This window comes from Pelophylax lessonae, assembly GCF_965119305.1.
Source record: "Pelophylax lessonae genome assembly, chromosome: 9".
NCBI lineage: Eukaryota > Metazoa > Chordata > Amphibia > Anura > Ranidae > Pelophylax > Pelophylax lessonae.
In genome coordinates this window covers 184,015,424-184,038,975 of record NC_138776.1, presented here as the reverse complement: position 1 = coordinate 184,038,975, position 23,552 = coordinate 184,015,424, and the positions used below count along the sequence as shown (strand labels likewise).

Here is a 23,552-nt window from a genome sequence, read left to right as displayed (position 1 = left end):
GTAGAGACTGTACTCATTTTGAAAGGTTAAGACACTTACCTAGAGGACATCTGCAGAACCTCCCTGGGGATTCCTTGACAAGCATATCTTTTACAGCATCCACTAATGGTCCTAGAATAAGCACAGGGCGAGGTGATGTGCAATCGACCCTCTGAACTCGCTGGTATGCAAAGTTCATAGATTCTAAAGAAACAAAAAAGTCAATGCTATGGGTTAGGACTGAAAAATGAAAAAAAGACTCAATGTCACCATTCATATAAATGAAATACCTCCTGGTACAAGTATTTACTTTAAATAACTAGAGCTACTATTCCATATGAAAATATTCAGCATACAGCCTCTGTGTGTGGTAGTGTTCCCTGTTACATAACCCAACCTTGAACTAAAGGATGTGGTGTGTGAAAGATCTCAGTGAGAATGAGTGTGTTAGATAAAAAATCAAGTTCACACAAAAAAGCATTAGGCAGCAAAACCACCTTGTCCTTATACAACACCAAAAAGAGTTCCCTACAGGACACGGAAGCCAGCTCTGAAACCTGTCAGGCAGAGGTGATCACCCCAAGAAAACCTACTCTACAGCTAAGAGTCTAAGATATTCCCTAATCGGTTGAAAGAGCAGCTTTTGGAGGACAGAGTACAAAGGAAAAGTCCCACTGTGTCACTGGCATCCGACAATGAGGAGCAATGCGGACAAATCCCTTGAACAAAGGCATTCATTAAGGAGTGAGAGGCTAGTGGTTTCTGGAACAAAATGGCCAAGCCCGAGACCTGACCTTTCAGTGCTACTCAAGGTTAAACTTCTGATTAAGCACCGACTGTAAGAAAGCAGCAACCAACCCACAGAATATGGCAGTTTGTCTGCTCATATCAATGGACTTATGCCTTACAGCTTTGATGGTATAACTTTCAAGAAGTGGCCTAACTTGCATAAAGAAGCGTGAAAATCACAGATACCGAGTCCATCCCCCCATCCTTTCCCCCTTAGAAGCTGGGCCCCAACAGCCATGCTGTTAAAGGCAGCAACCATGAAGCAGGATGGTAAACAGGACCTTGTGACAGAAGGTCTGTAAGATCCAGAAGGGGCCCGGGTGGTTACACGAACATGCAAAAAAAAAAAAAAAAAAGAATCAAGCTCTTCTTGGCCAATTTGGGGCCAACCGATTCAATGTAATTTTTTCCACCTCGATCATGTGAAGCAAACATGATAACTGAAGTTGGGGGAATACATAAATCAGATAGAATTGATCCCACAGAGTCACTAGAGTGTCTACTGCCAACTCTAGAGGATCCCTTGTTCTGAAAATAAAGTTGTCCAGTTCTTTTTTGAACTGAATGCCAGAAGATCCATGTCTGGAGTCCCCCAAAAACAACAGATTTCCCTGAACAGCCTCCAGATGCAGTGACCATTCCCTTGCTGTCAGTGCCTGTCCAGCCGCAGTATTGTCCAACTGTACTCAGACCAGAAGATCTCTAAGAAGGTTAGTCCACTACAGAAGGGAAATGTATATTAATCTCACCTCTCAACTCGAGGATGTTGATAGGAAGTTGAATTTAAGACTCTTGCACTGTGGATGTCCCTAGCACTCCTCCCCAGCCTGAAAGGGAGGCATCCTTGGTGAAAACCATCCAGGTCAGCAGAAGGAAGGATCTCCCATGGCAGGAACCCCTTGTTCTTGGCCTTATCCAGCACCAACCCCAGGTTTTTCTGACATTGAGGCATTTCCAGAACCACATGTGGGTTGGATAATCCAGCCAAACCTCTTCAAGACCTGTATCATTTTGTTAGAGGATCTCCCTCAGAGCAAGAACTGACCTTTCGAAAACAGGTTATTTAGGTATCCTAGGATGTGAATCCCATTGCAACATAACAAAGCCAGCACCAGTATCAAGACCATCATAAAGACTCAAGGAGCCATGACCAGTCGAAGGTTAGAGGTACAAATTGAAAATGGCTACCATCAACCAATAAAGTGTAAGCAACACCGAGGAGGAGGAAAGATCAGGATATGCAAGTATGCATCCCTGATGTCAATCAATGTCATGAATTTCCCCGGACAAAAGGTTGCTATGACCAATCATGTGGATTCCATGCCAAAATTTGACTTTCAGAAAATAATTTAGAGACTTTAAAGTCTGGAATGGGTCTGACCTCCCCATCTGGCTTTGGAACCATAAATAGGTATGAGTGGAAACCCCGACACAGCTCTTCCTTTGGTACCTGCATTCTAACACCCTAAGGCTGAAATTGGGACACAGCTTTGAGTAATCTGATCTGGCTTACCCATAGAGATCCCAATCTTCATCTTACTGGGCAAAAGAGCACTTTACCCACCTTTCACCTTCTTGATGTAGGCAAAGACTACCAAAATTAGATTTTAACTTCAAATTGCATCCTTTTAAGTATAGTAGGAAGATGCCTGCCCCAAGTGTGTCCAGCTGCAACACGCTGTGCTAGAAAATGGCACCTGCACACACTTATCAAATATGGCACCTTTACAAGGTTGGAGGCAGCAGTATGGCAATTTTGTGCATACACCTGAGAGCCAAAAATGCTTCCGCGTTCTGAGGGCATGCACTGCTGATTGGATCCAACCCTTCCAAAGAATGAAGTAGAACCACCCGACTGCTTTGGTACCTACTCGGTGACTGACCACCAGTCACCCGGATCTGCATTTAATGGCTCAGCACCAGACTTACTCCACCCTGGGTAGTATCTCCAGGGCCACTTCCAAGTCACTTTGCCAACTTTGTGGCATCCATCGCCTAAGGACAGTAGCAAAAAACTGAGGATCACATTGTTGAAAGGTGTTAAAGCTTTGAGTGGCTTTGCAAGTGTCCAATCACCTGGAGGTGGTGCAGCATATAAGCCATCTGTTCTGATTGACAGCCTTTGTCCTGTTCTGTACCATAAATAAATTAGTTTTTCCGAATAAGTTGCATGCTAAAGAGAGCATTAGATATAATTTTGAGTAGATTCCCTAATTTCACTGTGTGACAACGACTCACCATCTAGGAAAGGGATGGAATCTGTGCTGATTGTATCAAGCCCTTGAAGTTCCTTGCCATCTTTAGACCCACTTCGCTTGTGTTTGTGTTTCCTTCGAAAAAAGGAGCGCCTGGCTGCAGCAGAAAGAGTCTTCCCAGCAGCACCTTCATCTTTTGCCTCTGAAACACTGAGACGACGGGAGAATTCCTGTTCCATCCTGTAGAAAATATTTAGCATTGAGGCTTTAACATATAGTGGGTCACGATAACTTTAAATATTTCATGTTTGTATGCACGCTTGTTTTCAGCTGTAACTAAAGCAGTGAAATTGTTTAAAACACATACATTTACAAGTCTTGTGTGACTCAATCTTTTCCTGCAGAACATGTATAGTGAAATTTAGAGTGTTTATACATTTTAACAAGCCAAATCTCAACTGTACTGAAGAACCATTTTATATCTGTCCTATTCAAGTCTGTTTGTGGAATTGTGAAACAAACTGAAAATCACTGATTATAGGTAAGGGTTTACAACCATTTTGATGCAACCCTTCACACTCACATGTATTTGCTGGGGATCTGGCCCCTCTCCAGTTTCTGAGCATTTTCATCAAGCTGCCAACCCATCCATACACCAAAAGCTCCCAGAGGAAGGGTGTCATCCACAAACAGGATATCGTCCTTCTTAAAACTGAGCTCCTGAGAGTTTTCTGCTGTTCTATCATAAAGTGCTCTGAAAATGAATATATACAGAAATTTGGTTAAAAATCATACATCAACTAGGCTCGTGAGTTGCCCCAGTGATGGAGCAAAGGAATGTTTACTTTCATAAGTCACAGAAAAATAGTAGACAACATGTGTGCATTTATGTCACTGAATGGTGGTGCTGATCATAAAAGAAAATTACCAAAGTACCCACCGAACCCAAACATCCTGTACAGAAATTATCCAGAGGCAAAATACGGTGAATCCACTTACGGAAATAAATTTTCTGCTACCAAAACAGGTGAACAAAAAACCGTTCTAAAAATAATCTCATATTATGCACAAAACCAAAAGGTCTGTCATTATAGGTCATGGTTTGGATAATTATATCTTGTAAAACAATTATTTCATTTTTAGAGCTTGCATTACTTTAGAGACAACATTTCACTAAGTTTCACTACTGCCATGAAAAATGTTTTAATAAAACCCAAGAGTAAACCTTCCACTTCCTTAAAACCAGATGTGCGTGGACCACGGTACTGCCAGCCAGCAATACTATTATGTGCCTAAAACCCATGACCACACTTGTACCAGCTGTACTAACCATCTTCCTATAAGTACCAGCACCTGCCATGCTTACAAGTTAAAAAAGAAACGTGTATTAAAAAAATATATATATATATAGGCAGAGCACCCCAAACTCAGACAGTGTCACAGTCATAGGAAAACCACAGGCAGGTATTCTGAGTTTTTAGACGGCTGCCATGCCCCTGGCACAGAACTACAGCAAATCACACATATTGTGTGAATACCGTACATTCCTAAAGTATTCAGACCCCCTTAACTTTAATGTAAACTATACCTATGTATGTTAAGTATGATTATGAATATTAGTTGGCTTAAATTCATTTTTCCCACATTAATCTACACTCAGTAGCACATGACAACGTGAAAATAGAATTTTAGAAATGTTTGCAAATATATGAAAAAGGAAAAACTGAAATATCACATTGGCTTAAGTGCAGTTGTGCTCATAAGATTACATACCCTGGCAGAATTTATGATTTCTTTGCCATTTTTCAGAGAATATGAATGATAACACAAAAACTTTTCTTTCACTCTTGGTTAGTGTTTGGCTGAAGCCATTTATTATCAATCAACTGTGTTTACTCTTTAAATCATAATGACAACAGAAACTACCCAAATGACACTGATCAAAAGTTTACATACCCCAGTTCTTAATACCGTGTATTGCCCCTTTAACATCAATGACAGCTTGAAGTCTTTTGTGGTATTTGTGGATGAGGTTCTTTATCTTCTCAGATGGTAAAGCTGCCCATTCTTCCTGGCAAAAAGCCTCCAGTTCCTGTAAATTCTTGCATGAACTGCACGTTGAGATCCCCCAGAGTGCCTCAATGATATTGAGGTCAGAACCTTCACTTTAGGACAGGTCAACTTGGCCTTGTGTTTAGGATCATTGTCATGTTCCAATGTCCCATGTGCAGCTTCCGGGCTGATGAATGCAAATTTTCCTCCAGTATTTTTTGATAACATACTGCATTCATCTTGCCATAAATTCTGACCAAATTTCCTGTGCCTTTGTAGCTCACACATCCCCAAAACATCAGTGATCCACTTCTGTGTTGCACAGTAGGAATGGTGTACCTTTCATCATAGGCCTTATTGACTTCTCTCCAAATGTAGCATTTATGGTTGTGTCCAAAAAGCTAAATTTTGGTCTCATCATTCCAAATAACTTTATACTAGAAGGATTGAGGCTCGTCTGTGCTGTTTGGTATATTGTGCGGGATACTTTGTGGCATTTGCGTAGTAATGACTTTCTTCTGGCGACTTGACCATACAGCCCATCTTTTTTTAAGTGCCTCCTTATTGTGCATCCTGAAACAGCCACACCACATGTTTACAGAGAATCCTGTATTTCACCTGAAATTATTTGTGGTTTTTCTTTGCATCCCAAATAATTTTCCTGACAGTTGTGGCTGAAATTTTAGTTGGTCTACCTGACCGTGGTTTGGTTTTAACAGAACCCCTCATTTTCCACTTCTTGATTAGAGTTTGAACACTGCTCATTGGCATTTCCTTGGATAGCTTTTTATATCCCTTTCCTGTTTTCTACAGTTCAACTACCTTTTCCCGCAGATCCTTTGAAAATTCTTTGCTTTCCCCAGGACTTAGAATCCAGAAATGTCAGTGCAGCACTGGGTGAAAGATGCAAAGGTCTGTCAGGAGTCCAGAAACGCATTGACATTTTATACACACACACTAATTACAAGCAAACAGATCGCAGGTGAGGATGGTTACCTTTAACAGCCATTCAAACCCCTTTGTGTCAACATGTGTGCATGTTATCAGGCCAAAATCACCAGGGTATGTAAACTTTTGATCAAGGTAATTTGGGTAGTTTCTATTGTCATTATGATTTAAAAAAAAGTAAACACAGTTGATTGATAATAATTGGCTTCAGACAAACACTAACCATTAATGAAAGAAAAGTTTGTGTGTTATCATTCATTTTCTCGGAAAAATGGCCAAGAAAGCATAAATTCTGCCAGGGTATCTAAACTTATGAGCACAACTGTATTCAGACCCTTTGCAACAACACTTGAAATTAAGCTCAGGTGCCTCCCATTTCTCTTGATTATTGCCGAGATGTTTCTATGCCTTGACTAGAGTGAACATGTGGTAAATTAAATTGATTGGACATGAGGCCTCTCTAAAAAAACGGCCTCACAGCTGACAAGGCATACCGCATCAGGGCAAAAGCCACGAGGTCTAAGAACTGCCTGAAGAACTCAGATAGGATTAATGCAAGGTACAGATCTGGGAAAGGCTACAAAAACATTCTGCTGCACTGAAGATTCCTAAGAGCACAGTGGCCTCCATAGTTTTCAAATGGAAGACGTTTGGCGCAACCAGGACTCAGGAGTTAACTGAGCAATCGGGGGAGAAGGGCCTTAGTAAGAGAAGTGACCCCAATGGTCACTCTGACAGAGCTCCAGAGATCCTGTGTGGAGATAGGACAAAGCTCTAGAAGAACAACCATCACTGGAGCCCTCCACCAATCTGGGCTTTATGGCAAACAGAAGTTTCTCCTAAGTGTAGAACACATGAAAGCCTGGTTGGAGTTTGCAAAAAAGCACCTAAAAGGATTCCAAGACTGTGAAGTACAAGTTTCTCTGGTCTGATGAAACCAAGAGTTTACTGTTTGGCCTCAATTCTAAACGTTCTACCATTCCAACAGTGAAGCATGGTGGTGGCAGGATCATGCTGTGGGGGTGTTTTTAAGCAGAAGGGACTGGGAGACTGGCCAGGGTTGTGAGTAAGCTGAATGAAGCAAAGTACAGAGATATATTCAATGATAAACCTTTTCCACAGCACTCAGCACCTCAGACTGGGCAAAATGTTCACTTTTCACATGACAATGATCCTAAGCACACAGCCAAGATAACACAGGAGTAGCTTAGGGGCAACTCTGTGAATGTTCTAGAATGGCCCAGCCAGAGCCCTGACTTAAGCATCTTTGGTCAGCCCTGAAAATGTCTGTCCACCGGTGGTCCTCATCCAACTTGACTGAGCTTGAGAGGATTTGCAAAGAATGTCAGAAAATCCCCCAATCCAGGTGTGCAAAGCTGGTCATGTCATACCCAAATAAACGTAAGGCTGTAATTACTTCAATAAAGTACATAGTAAAAGGGACTGAACACTTAAGTATATGGGATATTTCAGTTTTTTCTTAATAAATGCACAGACATTTCGAGAATTCTGTTTTCACTTTGTCATTATGAGGTACCGAGTGTAGACTAATGAGAAAAAAAATTATGTAAACAATTCTACAGTATAATAAAATTGGGAAAAAAAAGTTAAGGGGATCGGAATACTTTAGAAATGCAATGTATGTAAAATTTCCATAACGTTCTTCCATTTAAAGCGGAGTTCCGGCCTGAAAAAAAATACCCCCGGGACAGTCAGGGCTAGTGCATTTCAGCAATGATAGCCTCTGAACTGACCCCGGGTTCACTTACCTTTTAGAAGAAATGGTTACCTTGAAAATTTCTTGTCCAGAGCTGCCATCTCAGGAGTGGGCAGCTGAAGCCAGGGCGTCCTCTTCGGTCCCAGAATGCCCTGCACCAGCCGGCACCGCTCGTCAGTTCCGGTGCAGGCGCGTCATCCCTGCACAGCTTCTGGGTATGCCCAGAAGCTGTTTAGCAGGGAATGACGCGCCTGCGCCGGAACTGACGAGCGGGGCTGGTGCATTGATTCCTGGGAGCAATGACGTTCAGCTCCCAGGAGTCAACGCAAGCAGGAAGTGGCGGCGGCCATGTCCACAGAGGGAGGAAGAGGAAGTAAGGCAAGTATATTTTCTTTAAAAACAAGGTAAGTGAATAAAAAAAAAAATAATAATTATCCAATTGTTTTACAGGTAATTTAGAGCAAGCGGACAGTGAAAAAAAAGTTTCAGGGTGGAACTCCGCTTTAACAGTCATCATTTAACAACATTTTCAAAATTAGAACTTTAAGCCAACAGTTAAATATTAGAAAAGATTTATAACATTGGTTGCTCATTTCTGTAATTCCTTCCAGACAACATTACCAAATGCCGCTTATACAGTATATAAATAACAGAAAATAATCATAATGAAAACGTAACTACTCTTCAGTGCTAACTTGACAGATCTGTTAAAATGCAGAAGAAGCGGATTAGCTCAGTGTGCAGAGAGATAACTAAATTGATGATTTGGGAACTTAGGTTTGTTGTATTTGGAAAAAAAAAAAAAATCTTAAGTAATGCAAATTGTAATTTTTTTAAAAAACTCTCTCTCTCTCTCACACTCATACACACAAAGTAAACGTGTCTGATATAAAGCTCAACATTTAAACTAACCTGACATAGAATCCATCCCCAGTTTGGTCTTTGATTTTATTGAATTCCTCTAATTTTTGCTGTACTTTTAGCTTGACATTCTCTGTTGGTTTCAGCATTTCTAGGTAAGCTTCTTCAGCTGTTTTGTTCCTTATATCAACAGAGCCATACTACAGAGATAAAATAAAGAAATTAAAAACATGAATGCAGAATTAGAGGCCCAACATATTTACAAACACTGTAAATATAGAATTCACAGACCATAAACGCAGACCTTGTTCACACTAGTGTGATTTCAAATACGACTTGTCACACTGAATCACTTAACAATGCAAATCACATGGTTTTCAATGGTGGCCAATTCTATTAATGCAGCGCAGCACAACACGATTTTGGAAAAGGGTCGTTTGCCAAGTTACTTATGGAAGTTTACTTCCTCTTTAACCAATTCTGGACCGAAAGGATTTGCCCCCTTATTGACCAGGCCATTTTTTGCGATTCAGCACTGCGTAACTTTAAAGGACAAATGCGCGGTTGTATGACACTGTAGCTAAAAAAAAAAAAATTGATGTCCTTTTTTCCCCCCCACAAATAGAGCTTTATTTTGTCGGTATTTGATCACCTCTGCGATTTAAATTTTTTGCGCTATAAACAAAAAAGAGCGACAATTCTGAAATATATATATATATATATATATATATATATATATTTCACATTCTGCTATATAACATTACCAAAAAAAAAAAAAAATTTAAAAATCAAAATTTTTTAACATTCCAAAAAAAAAAAAATAAGCGTATTTTGATTGGTTTGCGCAAAAGTTATAGCGTCTACAAACTACAGGAATGATTTGTCATTTTTATTTATTTATTTTTAACTAGTAATGGCAGCAATCTGCAATTTTTAGCGGGACTGCAACATTGCGGCGGACAGATCGGACCCCTAACTGACATTTTTGGGAGGACCAGTGACATTACTACAGTAATCAGTGCTAAAAATGTGAACTGTTACTGTAATAATGACATTTGCAGGGAAGGGGTTTCTAACTGTATGGCGGTTGGGCTTTTGAAATGATCACAGAGACCTGTAATCCTATATAGAAGGATCACAGGCGCCCTGTGATCATTCCAGAGAGAAGAACGGTCTGCTGTGTTTATAACAGCAGACCGTTGTTCTCTCTCAGCAGGGAGCGATCGTGGCTGGCCGGCAGCAATCGGACCTGCCAGCCCCGTGCATCGGAGTCCCCGCTGCCGGGTGGGGGTGGGAGCGCGGCGGCGTACAGCTGCATCGGTTCGGGCAGGAGAAGCTGCCTTCTGCAGTAAACAGGTTAAAGCCCAACTCCAGGAAAATTAAACCAAAAATCCATAATACAGGTAATAACACCAGGGGTAGCTGATCCAGGGAATATCCGATTGCCTCCTGGGGGATCAGAAAATTATTTCCCCCGCCCCCCCACTGGATAAAACTGGACCATGCCTAATTTTTTTTTTTTTTGCTTTCCTCTATCAACTATGGGTGTAAATGGAGGTTTTCTATTTGTGTGTATGCGCGTTTTTTTTTTTTTAGATGGGTGAACTACATGGATTAGCGTCTTTCTTCATCCTGACTAACCATGTAACTCTGCAACAGCTTAGAATTCGCCGCCCCCATTGCACATATACTAAACAAATATTTAACCCTGCAGAGGATTAAGGTTTTAGAAATGTACCTTACTTGGGGGCTCCAGCACTGAGGTCCCGCTCACAGATTAAAGTTTGGGACAGAGGGGGAGAGTGCTGGAGCGAGGAATCAGTTAAGAGAAAGAGGCTTTTCTACAATCCCTTAGGTTCAATCCACACCTATGCATGTTGCTTTTGAGTGTTTCTGTAGTGCTTTTTGCTGTGCTTTCCAGGTTATTTTTTTTTTTTTACGATTTGCGTTTTTGTGCTTTCTTTTATGGAAAATTTGTAGTTGGGCAGATATAAAAAATCCAAATCGCGGTAAAAAACTCACTACATGCTTTTCTGCAGCTTCTCCAATTGAAGTCTTTTGAACCAAAAAAGGAAAGAAAAAATGTTTTGCATTTAAAACGGTCCCTGACCCATTCCAAAAATGCAGAGGCACAAAAATGCATTGACGTGAATGTGTTCCATAGGAACCCATGTTAAAAAAAAATGTTCTACATTTCTTCAAAAGGCTTTAAAAAAATGCATTGGTATGAATGGAGCCTTAGACATGATGAGCGACTGATCCTTTGAGAAGGGAATTGAAATTTAACCACTTGCCTACCAGGACAATTTTTTAAGTTTCTGCACAGATTTTAAAGTTGTGCACGCCTGTAAAATCTAAAAAAAACCTATGGTATCTGAGGATACCTCATGTGTGGTGCAATTGATGTTTACATCCACATGCTTGCCCTACACTGCACTTTTTGTATAGTGTGTGTGTGTGTGTTTTGGAGGTGTGGAGTGACACGGTATTTGAATTTTTTTTTATTATTATTAAATACAAATTTTTCTTTACTTTTTTTATACTACTTTACTGCTATCACAAGGGGAATAATTAGGTAAGGGGGGGGGGGGGCAGTGACATACATCGAGAGACCCATAAAAGTGATCAGATGCCCCCAGATCACTTATCAGAAAGCCCTTTGCTGGCTGTTAAAGCCGGTACGGCTGCAGCAGCTGTGAGCATAAGTTTTACCACTTGTCTACCATGCGGTTTATAAACGTACCCTGATATATAAGTGGTTAAGCTTTAAACAGTGAAAAAATATATTTTACCTATTTGCTGGGAAGTAGTGTTGGACTAGTGCAGGGGGAAGTCCCATGCAAGGACAGCCATGATTCCACTGGGACTGCAGAAAGTATCAGACTAGCTGCTTTCTAGTCATTAGGGAAACGCACGTGTCTATGTAGCCTCTAAGTCGGATCCTTCTCTATTTTCAAGCGACTGTGATCAGACTTTCCAGGAAGTAGAAAAAGATTGCCCAGGCATTCCCCATAGACAAAGTCTCCTATCATTTAAGTCTCTTCAAAGTCTTTTCAAAGTCTCTTCAAAGTCGTGCTAAAGTTGTGCTAAAAAGTCGCTCCTTCATGGGACGACTTTCTGGTCACGGTAGTGTGAACCGGCTCTTAATAGAATTCAAAAAAATATTTAAAGTCAAATGTAACAATAAATAAATAATTCCAGGCAGAGCTGGTAAGACTGTCCAATCCTTGTCCTCATGTTAAACATGATTTGAGCATTAGCCTGCCATTTTGTGGCGTGCTGCCATCTAGTGGCTGAATAATGACAGGCCTGCAGAAGAGTTGTATTTGCAGTAAAGAGACCAATTTGTCAGTATTGCCACGCATTTGAAGGAAACTAAGATACATGTACAAGAAAACAAATCTCCTAGGAGGCTTTCAGGTGATTGCGAGTAGATCTCAAAAGGGCCATCAGTTTGTATGTGCACGTAGTTATTTTAAGCAAACCAGTGGTATTATAATCACAACAGTAAGCATGTATGTGCATTTTGCTGTGCATGTATACACTATGTGATGCAAGATGCCCATAAGAAAGTTATCAAAATCAGATGAAATACAGCGGAGGTGCCTATGCTTTCCTAAGCGGAGGCCTCAGAGGCAAAAATCCAAACTTGGTGCAAATGGAGATCCACATTTTTGTTTATAAAAAAATAAAGAATTTACTTAATTGGAAATGGAGGATATAAATATGGGAGCTGCCCCTGCTGACTTGATTTTCAAATTATATAGCCTGGGGGCTGCGAAATGTCAGGACCCCTGATACGGACATGTACTTTCTCAGGGTCTGTGATTCACCAGATGGCAAAGAATAGGCAAATTTCACATCTCCATGAACAGGTAAACAGCATCTTCCATTATGACAAATTCCTTTTAATACAATGAAAATTTAATAAAAATGAAAGTTGAGCATTTTTTCATTGACAAGAGATGTAAAAATAGCATGCTGTATTCCTAAATTTACAAAAAGATAAGTTAAAAAAACAGGAAGGACTGAAGGCTAGCAAATTAATATCCTGCAACATCTATTTGCTCAGTGTGGTACACTCCCACCTATAGTCCTCCTACAACTCCACTGACATCTATAAAAAACAGAAAATACGGTAATTAAACACTTACCCACCAAAATCTTTCACATCTTTCAAAACCACTCCATCCAAGGCATTACCATTGGAACGCACGCCTCTAAACTTGGGTTATATGCAGATGACCTACTTGTAGATTTGTCAAATCCTAGGATAGGGCACTCTCCCTTACAAGAATTCAAAACCTTCAGCAACTACAAAGCAAATTTTGAGGCACTGATTGTACTGCATCATTCCCCACAACTGAACAACTCAACCTGTAAAATCTGTTCCCATTCAATACCTTACTTATGGGTATACCGTTTGCCTTTTTGGGCCTTTACAAAAACCTAGATTATGGGCAAAAAAGAGTGGGCAAATAGTGCCAAGTCAAGGTGTGCCATGCTGATAAGACTCCTACCCAAAAAGACTGAGTGCTGTAATAAGATCAAAATGAGCTTCAACAAAGTATTAGTTAAAGGATGTGCAAACTTCTACAACCACATTATTTTAGTTGTACTTCGCTCCACCTAAAATAATTCAGTTTGTTGTTCAACTGAGTTGTACAGTTTATAGGTCACAATAAAGGTGGAAAAAGTTCTGAAATTATTTATCTTGGTCTCATTTTATAACATCACAGAAACCTTTAACAGGGGTGAGTTGTCTTTTTATGTCCACTGTACATACTAGGGTCACATCAACTGCACTTAAATTGACCCCAGAAATTGCCCTATTTTTGGCACTTTACGGATCCATTTAAACAGCCAAGAAATTAAAACTTAGATTCTGTGTGAAACTAGAGCACTGATTCCTAGACAATGGCTCACAACTGTAGCCCCTAGGATTGGAGAATGGATGAGGATGGAGGCAATCACTTGACAGAAAATAACAAATACAAATCAAATGGGCCCCATGGATTCTTTACATGGACACTGATGATTTCAAGGTCCAAGCATGAGCCTTTATACCACAATACAGAAAGTACATTCACCTGGGCAAATACATTTTCTTTCCTGAAAATGTATTAATGTGATCATGGAATAACTCTTCCTTACTGTGATCTTGCCCCGCTTAGCTTACTGTATCCTTATCCCATTACTTTTCTTCCTCCACCTAGTTTTTTTCCTATTTCTTCTAATAGACTTTCTGCACTGCTGTTTGCAATTTGACACCCTGAATATCTTGGTGCCTTCATACGGTGAAAGTGAGATCTCAGATTCCTAATGATTTATATATTACTAAATGTTATATTACAGAGAAGTATTAGCTGGTGTTTAGCTTCAATTTGTGAGTGTATCTAAATTTGCTAGTACATCCAACAATCCAAAAAAAAGGCTACTTAAAACAGGTGGTTTACAAAAAGTCAGGGTAAAAAAAAAAGTATCTCTAATATCCTTTTCTTGTAGTACATAACACGACACAATGTATTTTCATCGCCACTATGAAAGGGTTATGCTGCCACCTTCAAGTGTCTGGACACTGGGAAAAAAAAAAGACAAGAAATACCCTCCTAGGCATAACCCATTTCCATTTGGCAAGACTTCAGTTTTTGTAGCAAGCCATAAACCCCAAAGGGTTGGGACCCTGGGTCCTGTGATGTACTCCAATTAAAGGATTTTACAAGTAAACCAGAAATCCCATTTTCTTTATCATATATCCAAAGACACAGTGCATCTCCATTATGACAAGGATGTGGCAAAGCACTGAATATGACAGATAGGAAGCAAGACAACAGGCTAACCTAACTAAACAGGTTAGAAACTTACACAGTAGCCTGCAAAAGGCACTGACCAAAGGTGTTGTCTTCATCGGCTGGAACACCCACACGGTAAATCTTTGTAAAAGTAAGAACCAAAGACCAGGTATCAGATTTACAAACTTACTGAGCTACTGAAGCCTGATGACGAATAGCTTAGGAGGGACCAACACTCCTGGTAGAATGAGTCAGAGAAAGTTGTGCAACTTTCCACTTCAGAACAGAAGCTTGCGAAATAAGATCACTGATCTATTGAAAAATGGTAGATTTACAATCTGTGTGATCCTGGGCCTTCAGGAAGTACAAGTAGTACAAAGAGGGACTCCGACTGACAAATTGCAGCAGTCAACCTCAGATAACACCTGATAGCAAACCACATCCAAGGCGTGAAGAACCTTGTTTCCTGGTGTCTAAGGACATAAAGAAGATAAGATTATGTCCTGGCTGAGATGGAAAGAAGAAACCACCTTAGGTAAAAGGATAGCAGAGGCTGTAGAACCACTGTTCTCATGGTGGAGCACCAGGAATGGTTCCTTACAGAATGGAATAGCCAATCCTGAGACTCTGCAAGCTGAAGTAATGGCAACCAGAAATACAACCTTTCAGGTCAGAAGGACTAAAGGAATATCCTAAATGGGTTTGAAAACCGACGGTTAGACTTACCGGTAACGGTGTTTGTATGAACCTTCCAGGAAGGCAACACCTGAGAGATGAGAGGCTCCACCCTACAGGAAACACAATCAGTTCACAGCTGCTTAAAAGGCCCCACCCATCCCCTTGTCCCTTAGTTGTAAAAAAGTAATTTTCCCAACCAATCCGCAAAGGGTATTGTGACGGAACCGTCGACCCACACCGTGCTTGTGGTCTTCCGTCAGTATAAGGCTTCCTCCAGTCTGGACATATAGAGATATTCCAGCCGCCCCCCATACAAAACTAGCCTGAACTTAGCTTGTATGTCTCTGAAAGCAACTAACTCTTTTATTAAAACAAGCAGCAGATTTTTATACACTTGAGAAGCATGACAGTCACTACATGAACAATGGCCTGAATATTTACATAAAAGCATCACATAATGAATAGATAACGAGGTAGAGCTGACTCATGGCTAGTCCTCCAATGGACTCCATCCGCATAGTAGACTCCAATGGAAAGTCCATTAAATTTGTAATCCGTGGTTTGGGAATGAAGATGGCTTCCTCTTCTCCCATACCTTTATCCAGCGGCTGAACAGATGCATTCCTCCATCCAAGCTCCTCCTGTGCAGAAACACGTTCGTCCAGGTGAGTCAGCACTTGCTGCATCCTCCATAAGACCTCCGCATCCAAAACCGTGGGTGCAGGTGTGCAAAGCACACTATTACTGTGCCACATTGCCGACTCTTCAGTCAGAATTTCTGGACTGTCAGCTGGTACTTCTGGGTATTCCCAGGCAAGGGGAGCCCAGGCCCGGTGCTGAGCAGAGTCTAGCAGCCGTCTGTAGGCGATCTCCAGGTCCCATTCCTGATTGGCCAGAAATTCCAACTCTTCCAGTGCCCAGTGCACTTCCAAGACATTCAGCATCTGTTCTCTGTATTCCAAGATTTCCTCTAAACGCCACTCCAAATCGCTCCCAAAGTCGGGGTCCTCAGACAGCCTCTCTAATAACAGCCCCAGGCCACCGTAGCAAAAGCCTTCCGTTGGGCTGTCATCTGCTGTCCATGGGCACACTTGGGTTACGTACCAGCGGAGGGCTCTATAGCTCTCATCCAACCGCATCTCCACCTGGACCAGCCTGCTTAACTCAGCTTTCCATTCCTTATGCGGTTGTCTCCCCAAAAACACCATTCGCACTTCGTACTGCGACCAGTACCTTTCCTGGAAGGAGGGGAGGATTTTTCCCTGGTGTCGCTGCTCACGAGCTAGCGCTTCTTTCCAGAGTTCCCAGCGGATCACATCATGCCATCTTAGCAGGACCTTCTCTGACACTGGCCCCCTGTGCTGTATCCGCATCTCTCGCAACCTCTTTCCGAATTCCTCTTCCATGGCGGCTGATATCTGTACCTCTCCTCTTCAGCTCCCCGGACCTTGGATCCCGGTGGAGGTTTGGATGTTCCAGACTGCAGGAAGCATCCCACCGCTTGCCACCAATGTAACGGAACCGTCGACCCACACCGTGCTTGTGGTCTTCCGTCAGTATAAGGCTTCCTCCAGTCTGGACATATAGAGATATTCCAGCCGCCCCCCATACAAAACTAGCCTGAACTTAGCTTGTATGCCATGAACAATGGCCTGAATATTTACATAAAAGCATCACATAATGAATAGATAACGAGGTAGAGCTGACTCATGGCTAATCCCATCTAGACAAGGTTATCATTCACATGCTAATTAGCTCAGCGTACTTAAGTCAGCCTGGAAGCCCAGACTGCCGGCACCAAAAGTAAAACAGATACAAATACACATATTATAGTGTAAATACTGAGAACCCACAGTAAACAATAGATGATCAAATCAACATGATTTACAATCCATGGAAGACAGGTGTTTGAGCTGATGACATGCATCTGTTACAAGTCTGATCAACTGAGCAGTCCAAACCATCAATTTATCTGTCACATAGTTTTTTTTCAGTCTCAGTGACGGCGAGTACCGTCACATATATGAATTAATTTAGGTACTCCCCACGTATTATTTACATTCTTTCCTTCCCGTTAACTGGGCGGGAAGTAGGCCTGCCAACCTAGAAGGTCTGTAGAAATACTGTTACCGTTAAGTCTGTTGGATTTCGCCTCTCACCTCACCTTCCCGGACAGCAACACCTGAGAGGATAATCAAGTAACCGCAGGCCTACCTTAGGGTGGGACCACCGCCTGTAGCACATTTCGGCCAAAGGCTAGGTCTTGCAAAGACAGCACCTTAACACGGTAGTGCTTCAGGAAGGTGTCTTGGCTGGACCAGGTGGCTGCACTGCGAATCTGTTCCCAGGAGGCTCCCGCTTTGTCAGCCCAGGAGGTTGCCAGGGCTCTGGTTGAGTGTGCTTTCAGCTTAGTTGGTGCAGGAATACCTGAAATCTCGCATGACGCGGTAATGACTGGTCTGATCCACCTAGAGACTGAAGGTTTAGATGCTTGAAGTCCCTTCCTTGGTCCAGAGTAGAGTATCAAAAGAAGATTAGACATCCTAAACTCTTAGGTCCTCTGTAAATAAGTGAGGCAGCGTCTCCTCACATCTAAACAATGGAATTTCTTTTCTCCCTCATTCTTAGGGTTATAACAAAAGGTTGGTAAGGTTCTCTCTTGTGTCCTATGAAAGGGTGATGCTACTTTGGGCAGATATAGAGGATCTGGCATGAGGATAATCCTATCTGGGAGGATCAACAAAAATGGTTCTTTAATAGAAAGTCTTTGTAAGTCTCTTACCCATCTAGCTGTTGTGATAGCTAATAGGAAGGCTAGTTTTCGGGTCAAAAACCTTAAAGGAAACCAGTTCAATAGGTTCAAAAGGGTTTCTAGATAATGCCTCTAGAACCTTAGTCAGGTCCCAAGGTGGGAACTTATCTCTTGTGACAGGGGTAGCTCTATCCCTAGCTGTCAAAAATGTTTTAACTAAAGGCTGACCCCCACACCCTTCTCTACCCCATCTTGTAGGAAATCTAAGATTACTGGGACAGAGGTGGAAGAAATATGCTTCTGCCTACACCAAGTACAAAATGTTTTCCAAACCTTAGAGTATATCTTCCGTTACTGGTTTCCTGCTCAGGAAGAATGTGTCTATCACTGTCTCAGCAGCCCTTTGTTCTAAGGATGTGGCACTCACTAACCAGGCCATAAGCTGGAAGAACTCCGGCCTGGGGTGAAATACAGGACCCTGAAAGTGTAGGTCTGGAAGGATTTGGAAGCTTCCAAGGAGGCGCCACTGAATGCGCCTTTAAGGTCGCAAACCACGCCCTCCTTGGCCACCATGGCACAATCAGGAGGAGGTGGAGGCTCGGGAAATGACTGAGTTTCTGTATGACTCGAGGGATTTGAGTTAGAGGGGGAAAGGCATAAGCTAACCTGAACTGCCAGATCTAGGCCAGAGCATCTAGGCCCTCCGACACTCCCTGGGAGAGGAAGAAGAACCTCTTTGCCTTCTTGTTCTTGAAGCTGGCAAATAGATCTATTTTTGGGCAGCCAAATTTCTGGACTAGCGTCTGAAACGCCTTTGAATTCAGCACCCATTCCCCCTGTCTTATTGGTTGATGGCAGAGGAAATCTGCTTCCCAATTGCTTTCCCCTTTTATGTGAAATGCTGACAAACCGAACAACCTTCCTTTGGCCCTGCCTAAAATCTCCTTGGCTAGGTCGGGGGGGGGGGGGGGGGGTCTGGTCCTGGTAACTCCTTGGTGATTCAGGTAAGCTACTGCAGTAGCGTTGTCAGAGCAGACCTTAATCTCCTTGCCTGAGATGGAACTCTCAAAGGCCTTTAGAGTTTCGCCCACTGCTCTGAGTTCTCGGAAACTGGAAGAAGCCTAAGCTACTTCCTTGTTCCAGGTGCCCTGGGCTTTGGCTTTCTCTAGGTGGGCCCCCCATCCCCAGGTGCTTGCGTCTGTGGTGACTTTCAGAGGACCCCACTGACCCCAGGGCCTACCCTTCTCCAGATTGCTTGGTACTGACCACCATTTTAGGGAAGATTTTACCTGAGGGGTAAGGATTAAACTTTCGTCCAGGGACACAACCTTTTTGTCCCAGGAGGAAAGGTGGAAGAATTGAAGGTCTCTTGAGTGTAGTTGTGCCCAAACCACTGCTGGGATGCTGGCTGACATGAGCCCCAGAACTCTCAGGATCTCTCTCCTGGAGCACGAGGGGCTCCTATCAGCCGTTTTACCTATGAGACTACTTTCTCTACCTTTTCCCTGGGAAGGAAGAGTTTCTGTACCCATGAGTCTATCCGGTAAACTAAATAGGTCTGAACCTGAGCTGGCTTCAGGGATGACTTTTCCATGCTGACCAACCAGCCTAGCGTCTACAGGATTGTAATCACCTTCTGGGTGTCTGATCTCACCTGGATTGTTGAAAGGCTGAAGATCAGTAGATCGTCCAGGTAAGAAATTATAGCTATTCCCTGGAGATGAAGATAGGCTACTGCCTCTGCCAGGATCTTTGTGAAAATCCTTGGGCTGGGCGCTAGACCAAAGGGGAGTGCCCTGAACTGCCAATGAGAGACCCGATTCTGGGTTACTACTGCAAATCTCAGGAAAGCCTGGTGTTTCGGAAGAATCGGATTATGCAAGTAGGCATCTCTCAGAGTAGTCAAACACTTTTAACAGATTTTAGCATACTGCATAGCTAACTTCCATGAAAAACTTTTTGTACTCTAGGAACTTGTTTAAGCTTCTGAGGTTTATGATAAGACTGTATTTCCCCGAGGGTTTGGGTACCACAAACACATGGGAGCAAAAGCCTTGGTAAAGCTGACTTTCTGGCACCGGCACTACCACTTGCTGTTCCACCAGTTCCTGGATCCCTTTTAATAGGACTCCCTTTTAATATATCCTTGGGAGTATGTGTTAATGTAATTTTTTGTGGGGGTTTGGACGAGAATTCCAGGCGGTAGTCTTCTCTAATGAGTTGAGAAATGTATGGACTGACAGATTTCCTCCCACTGGGAAATCAAATGAGACAGTCTGCCCCCCACTTTTTATCTCTGGCATCACTTTGTATCTTTTTGTGCTTGAACCTGGAGAGGGGAAGAGAAAATTACTTCTTTGTCTACCTCTACCAAAACTCCACTTCTTATTGGGTTCCTTTTTGGTCCTTTATTGATTTTGGATGAATTGGCGTCCCATGCTTTCGTTAGCAGAGAATCTGACTTACGATCCATGGCAACTTTGATACTCCCTGTATCCTCACAGGAGAGGTCAGATCTTTTAGTCACCTGGGACAGGAAGTTGTCCAGTTTAGGACTTTTTAGGAATTTTTCCACTTCCACCTTAAAAGGGAAACTTTTTTACACTTTTGGCCTGACCAAACTCCTTTCAGGAACATTTCACTCTTGAAGAATTAAATACTTCAAGGACTGGTGTACAGGAAATACTTTGGGCTGGTTTCTAACCAACCCCCTATACATCTTCGCTTGGATCCTCCAGAGGCGGCCCTGAAGGGCTTCAATCCCTTGTCAGTCGACACTGAGGGACGAAAAAAACTTCTTATGAGCGGAGAAGGAGGGCCCACATCTACAACGAGGGTCCTTGTCCTTAGTATTCTGTGGAAGAAAGGTATTCTTTCCCCCTGTGAGACCTTTAATGATGTCACCAAGGGTAGCACGAAACAGGTGATCTCCTTGAAAGGAAAGATCAGTCAGACCTTTTTAGATGTCTGGTCCGCAGACCAGCATTTGAGCCAAAAGACACGCCGAAGAACCACTGCCGAAAGAGAGAGCCGGGCCACTAGAGGAGCCGCAGCCCAAGACTCATCACATATAAACTGCAGCCCCTGGACTAGCTGGTCCGCAAACTCCACAAAGGCAGAGGGGAGCTACTCCCCCTCCAGGTCACGGCGCAAAGCTTAGGCCATTCGGTCAGAGTCTGCAGCACCAGGGCAATGGTAAATATCGGCCTCAGTGCCAAACCAGCCAAGCTGTACAAAGTGTGGGCTACAGCCTCCGCCTTGCTGTTAGTCGGGTCCTTAAAGGCTGGGGACTCTTCAACCGGAATCATGGTTGCCTTGTTTAATCCGGAAACCGGAGGGTTCACCACCGGTGGAACAGTCCACTTTTTAAGAAGGGACTCCTCATAGGGGTATCGCCTAGCAACTCGCCTAGGGACTCCAAGGGGACACTTTGGTCGTCCCTACTCTTTAGTGACAATTCTGTCAAAACGGGGGGGGGAGGGAGGAAGAGAACTCCTTTGCCTTCTGGATGGTACAAAAGAGAACCTGCGCATCCGTTGTCCTCCAACTTTAAGTTTCAGGCACAGATACAATCAGTGCATCCACCAGCGCCTTTTCGTGCGCGGTTGAAGAAACCGAGGAATCATTCTCACTATCTGAGGATTCAGGGCGCGTGGTCACAGACCCAGCAGGGTGAACCACATCTGCGGTGGCCGAACCGGATTCAGGATCTGTAGGACACTGATGAGGCAGGGGAAGGTGGGGGCGCTTTATGTCAGCCCGTCACCCAAAGGCATCCTCCACCCAGAACACAAGGGACTCCAGGATCGCCATCAGTGCATCGATGGATGGATAGGACCCGTAGGGCCCCACAAGAAAATGGGTGAACCACGAGGCTCCCAGGGACCCAGGAGGGATCCCTAGGCCTTAAGAACAGGCCCAGGCAGGAGCTCCAAACAGGTACAGCACCCCCCCCCCTACACAGCCGATTGTCCGGTCGCAGGCGGCGCACCCCCTCCTCATCGCCAGCATAGTGCCCTGCCTCCACCCCAGGAGGTGGGCCAGACCACCCACACAACCCCAGCATAAGTGGAGGGGGGTAGGATGGGACAACAGATGAAGGGGGATACCCGACAGGAAGGAGGGGAACCTGGGGGTCAGACTGTCCCATGGAGGGACCCGCGTTCTCCCCCAAAACCCTCCGGGGGAGAGGGGGGGGACAGCTACAGTGCATTGCGAAAGTATTCGGCCCCCTTGAACTTTTCGATCTTTTTCCACATTTCAGGCTTCAAAACATAAAGATATAAAACTGTAATGTTTTGTGAAGAATCAACAAGTGGGACACAATCATGAAGTGGAACGAAATTTATTGGATATTTCAAACTTTGTTAAATAAAAAACTGAAAAATTGGGAGTGCAAAATTATTCAGCCCCTTTACTTTCAGTGCAGCAAACTCTCTCCAGAAGTTCAGTGAGGATCTCTGAATGATCCAATGTTGACCTAAATGACTAATGATGATAAATAGAATCCACCTGTGTGTAATCAAGTCTCCGTATAAATGCACCTACACCGTAATAGTCACAGAGGTCCGTTTAAAGCGCAGAGAGCATCATGAAGAACAAGGAACACAGCAGGCAGGTCCAAGATACTGCTGTGGAGAAGTTTAAGCTGGATTTGGATACAAAAAGATTTCCCAAGTTTTAAACATCCCAAGGAGCACTGTGCAAGCGATAATATTGAAATGGGAGTATCAGACCACTGCAAATCTACGAAGACCTGGCCGTCCCTCTAAACTTGCAGCTCATACAAGGAGAAGACTGATCAGAGATGCAGCCAAGAGGCCCATGATCACTCTGGATGAACTGCAGAGATCTACAGCTGAGGTGGGAGACTCTGTCCATAGGACAACAATCAGTCATATACTGCACAAATCTGGCCTTTATGGAAGAGTGGCAAAAAGAAAGCCATTTCTTAAAGATATTCATAAAAAGTGTCATTAAAAGTTTGCCACAAGCCACCTGGGAGACACACCAAACATGTGGAAGAAGGTGCTCTGGTCAGATGAAACCAAAATCAAACTTTTTGGCAACAATGCAAAACGTTATGTTTGGCGTAAAAGCAACACAGCTCATCACCCAGAACACACCATCCCCACTGTCAAACATGCTGGTGGCAGCATCAAGTTTTGGGCCTGCTTTTCTTCAGCAGGGACAGGGAAGATGGTTAAAATTGATGGGAAGATGGATGGAGCCAAATACAGGACCATCCTGGAAGAAAACCTGATGGAGTCTGCAAAAGACCTGAGACTGGGACGGAGATTTGTCTTCCAACAAGTCAATGATCCAAAACATGAAGCAAAATCTACAATGGAATGGTTCACAAATAAACATATCCAGGTGTTAGAACGGCCAAGTCAAAGTCCAGACCTGAATCCAATCAAGAATCTGTGGAAAGAACTGAAAACTGCTGTTCACAAACGCTCTCCATCCAACCCCACTGAGCTTGAGCTGTTTTGCAAGGAGGAATGGGCAAAAATTTCAGTCTCTCGATGTGCAAAACTGATAGACACATACCCCAAGCGACTTACAGCTGTAATCGCAGCAAAAGGTGGCGCTACAAAGTATTAACTTAAGGGGGCTGAATAATTTTGCACGCCCAATTTTTCAGTTTTTTATTTGTTAAAGTTTGAAATATCCAATAAATTTCGTTCCACTTCATGATTGTGTCCCACTTGTTGATTCTTCACAAAAAATTACAATTTTATATCTTTATGTCTGAAGCCTGAAATGAGGCAAAAGGTCGAAAAGTT

At 43.0% G+C, this 23,552-nt stretch overlaps 1 protein-coding gene across 6 annotated transcripts in view; it reads right to left on the bottom strand.

Annotated features, from left to right (window-relative positions):
- The window catches only part of DLG5 (discs large MAGUK scaffold protein 5), a 235,608-nt gene that overhangs the window by 26,507 nt on the left and 185,549 nt on the right, over positions 1-23,552 (bottom strand). For all 6 annotated transcript variants that reach the window (XM_082268205.1, XM_082268207.1, XM_082268208.1 and 3 more), the window contains 4 exons: positions 8,593-8,741; positions 3,547-3,717; positions 3,007-3,203; positions 40-183 (listed from right to left, as the gene is read on the bottom strand). In XM_082268205.1, coding sequence (XP_082124331.1) covers positions 40-183; positions 3,007-3,203; positions 3,547-3,717; positions 8,593-8,741 — 661 coding nt within the window. The remainder of the gene's footprint in view (positions 1-39; positions 184-3,006; positions 3,204-3,546; positions 3,718-8,592; positions 8,742-23,552) is intronic.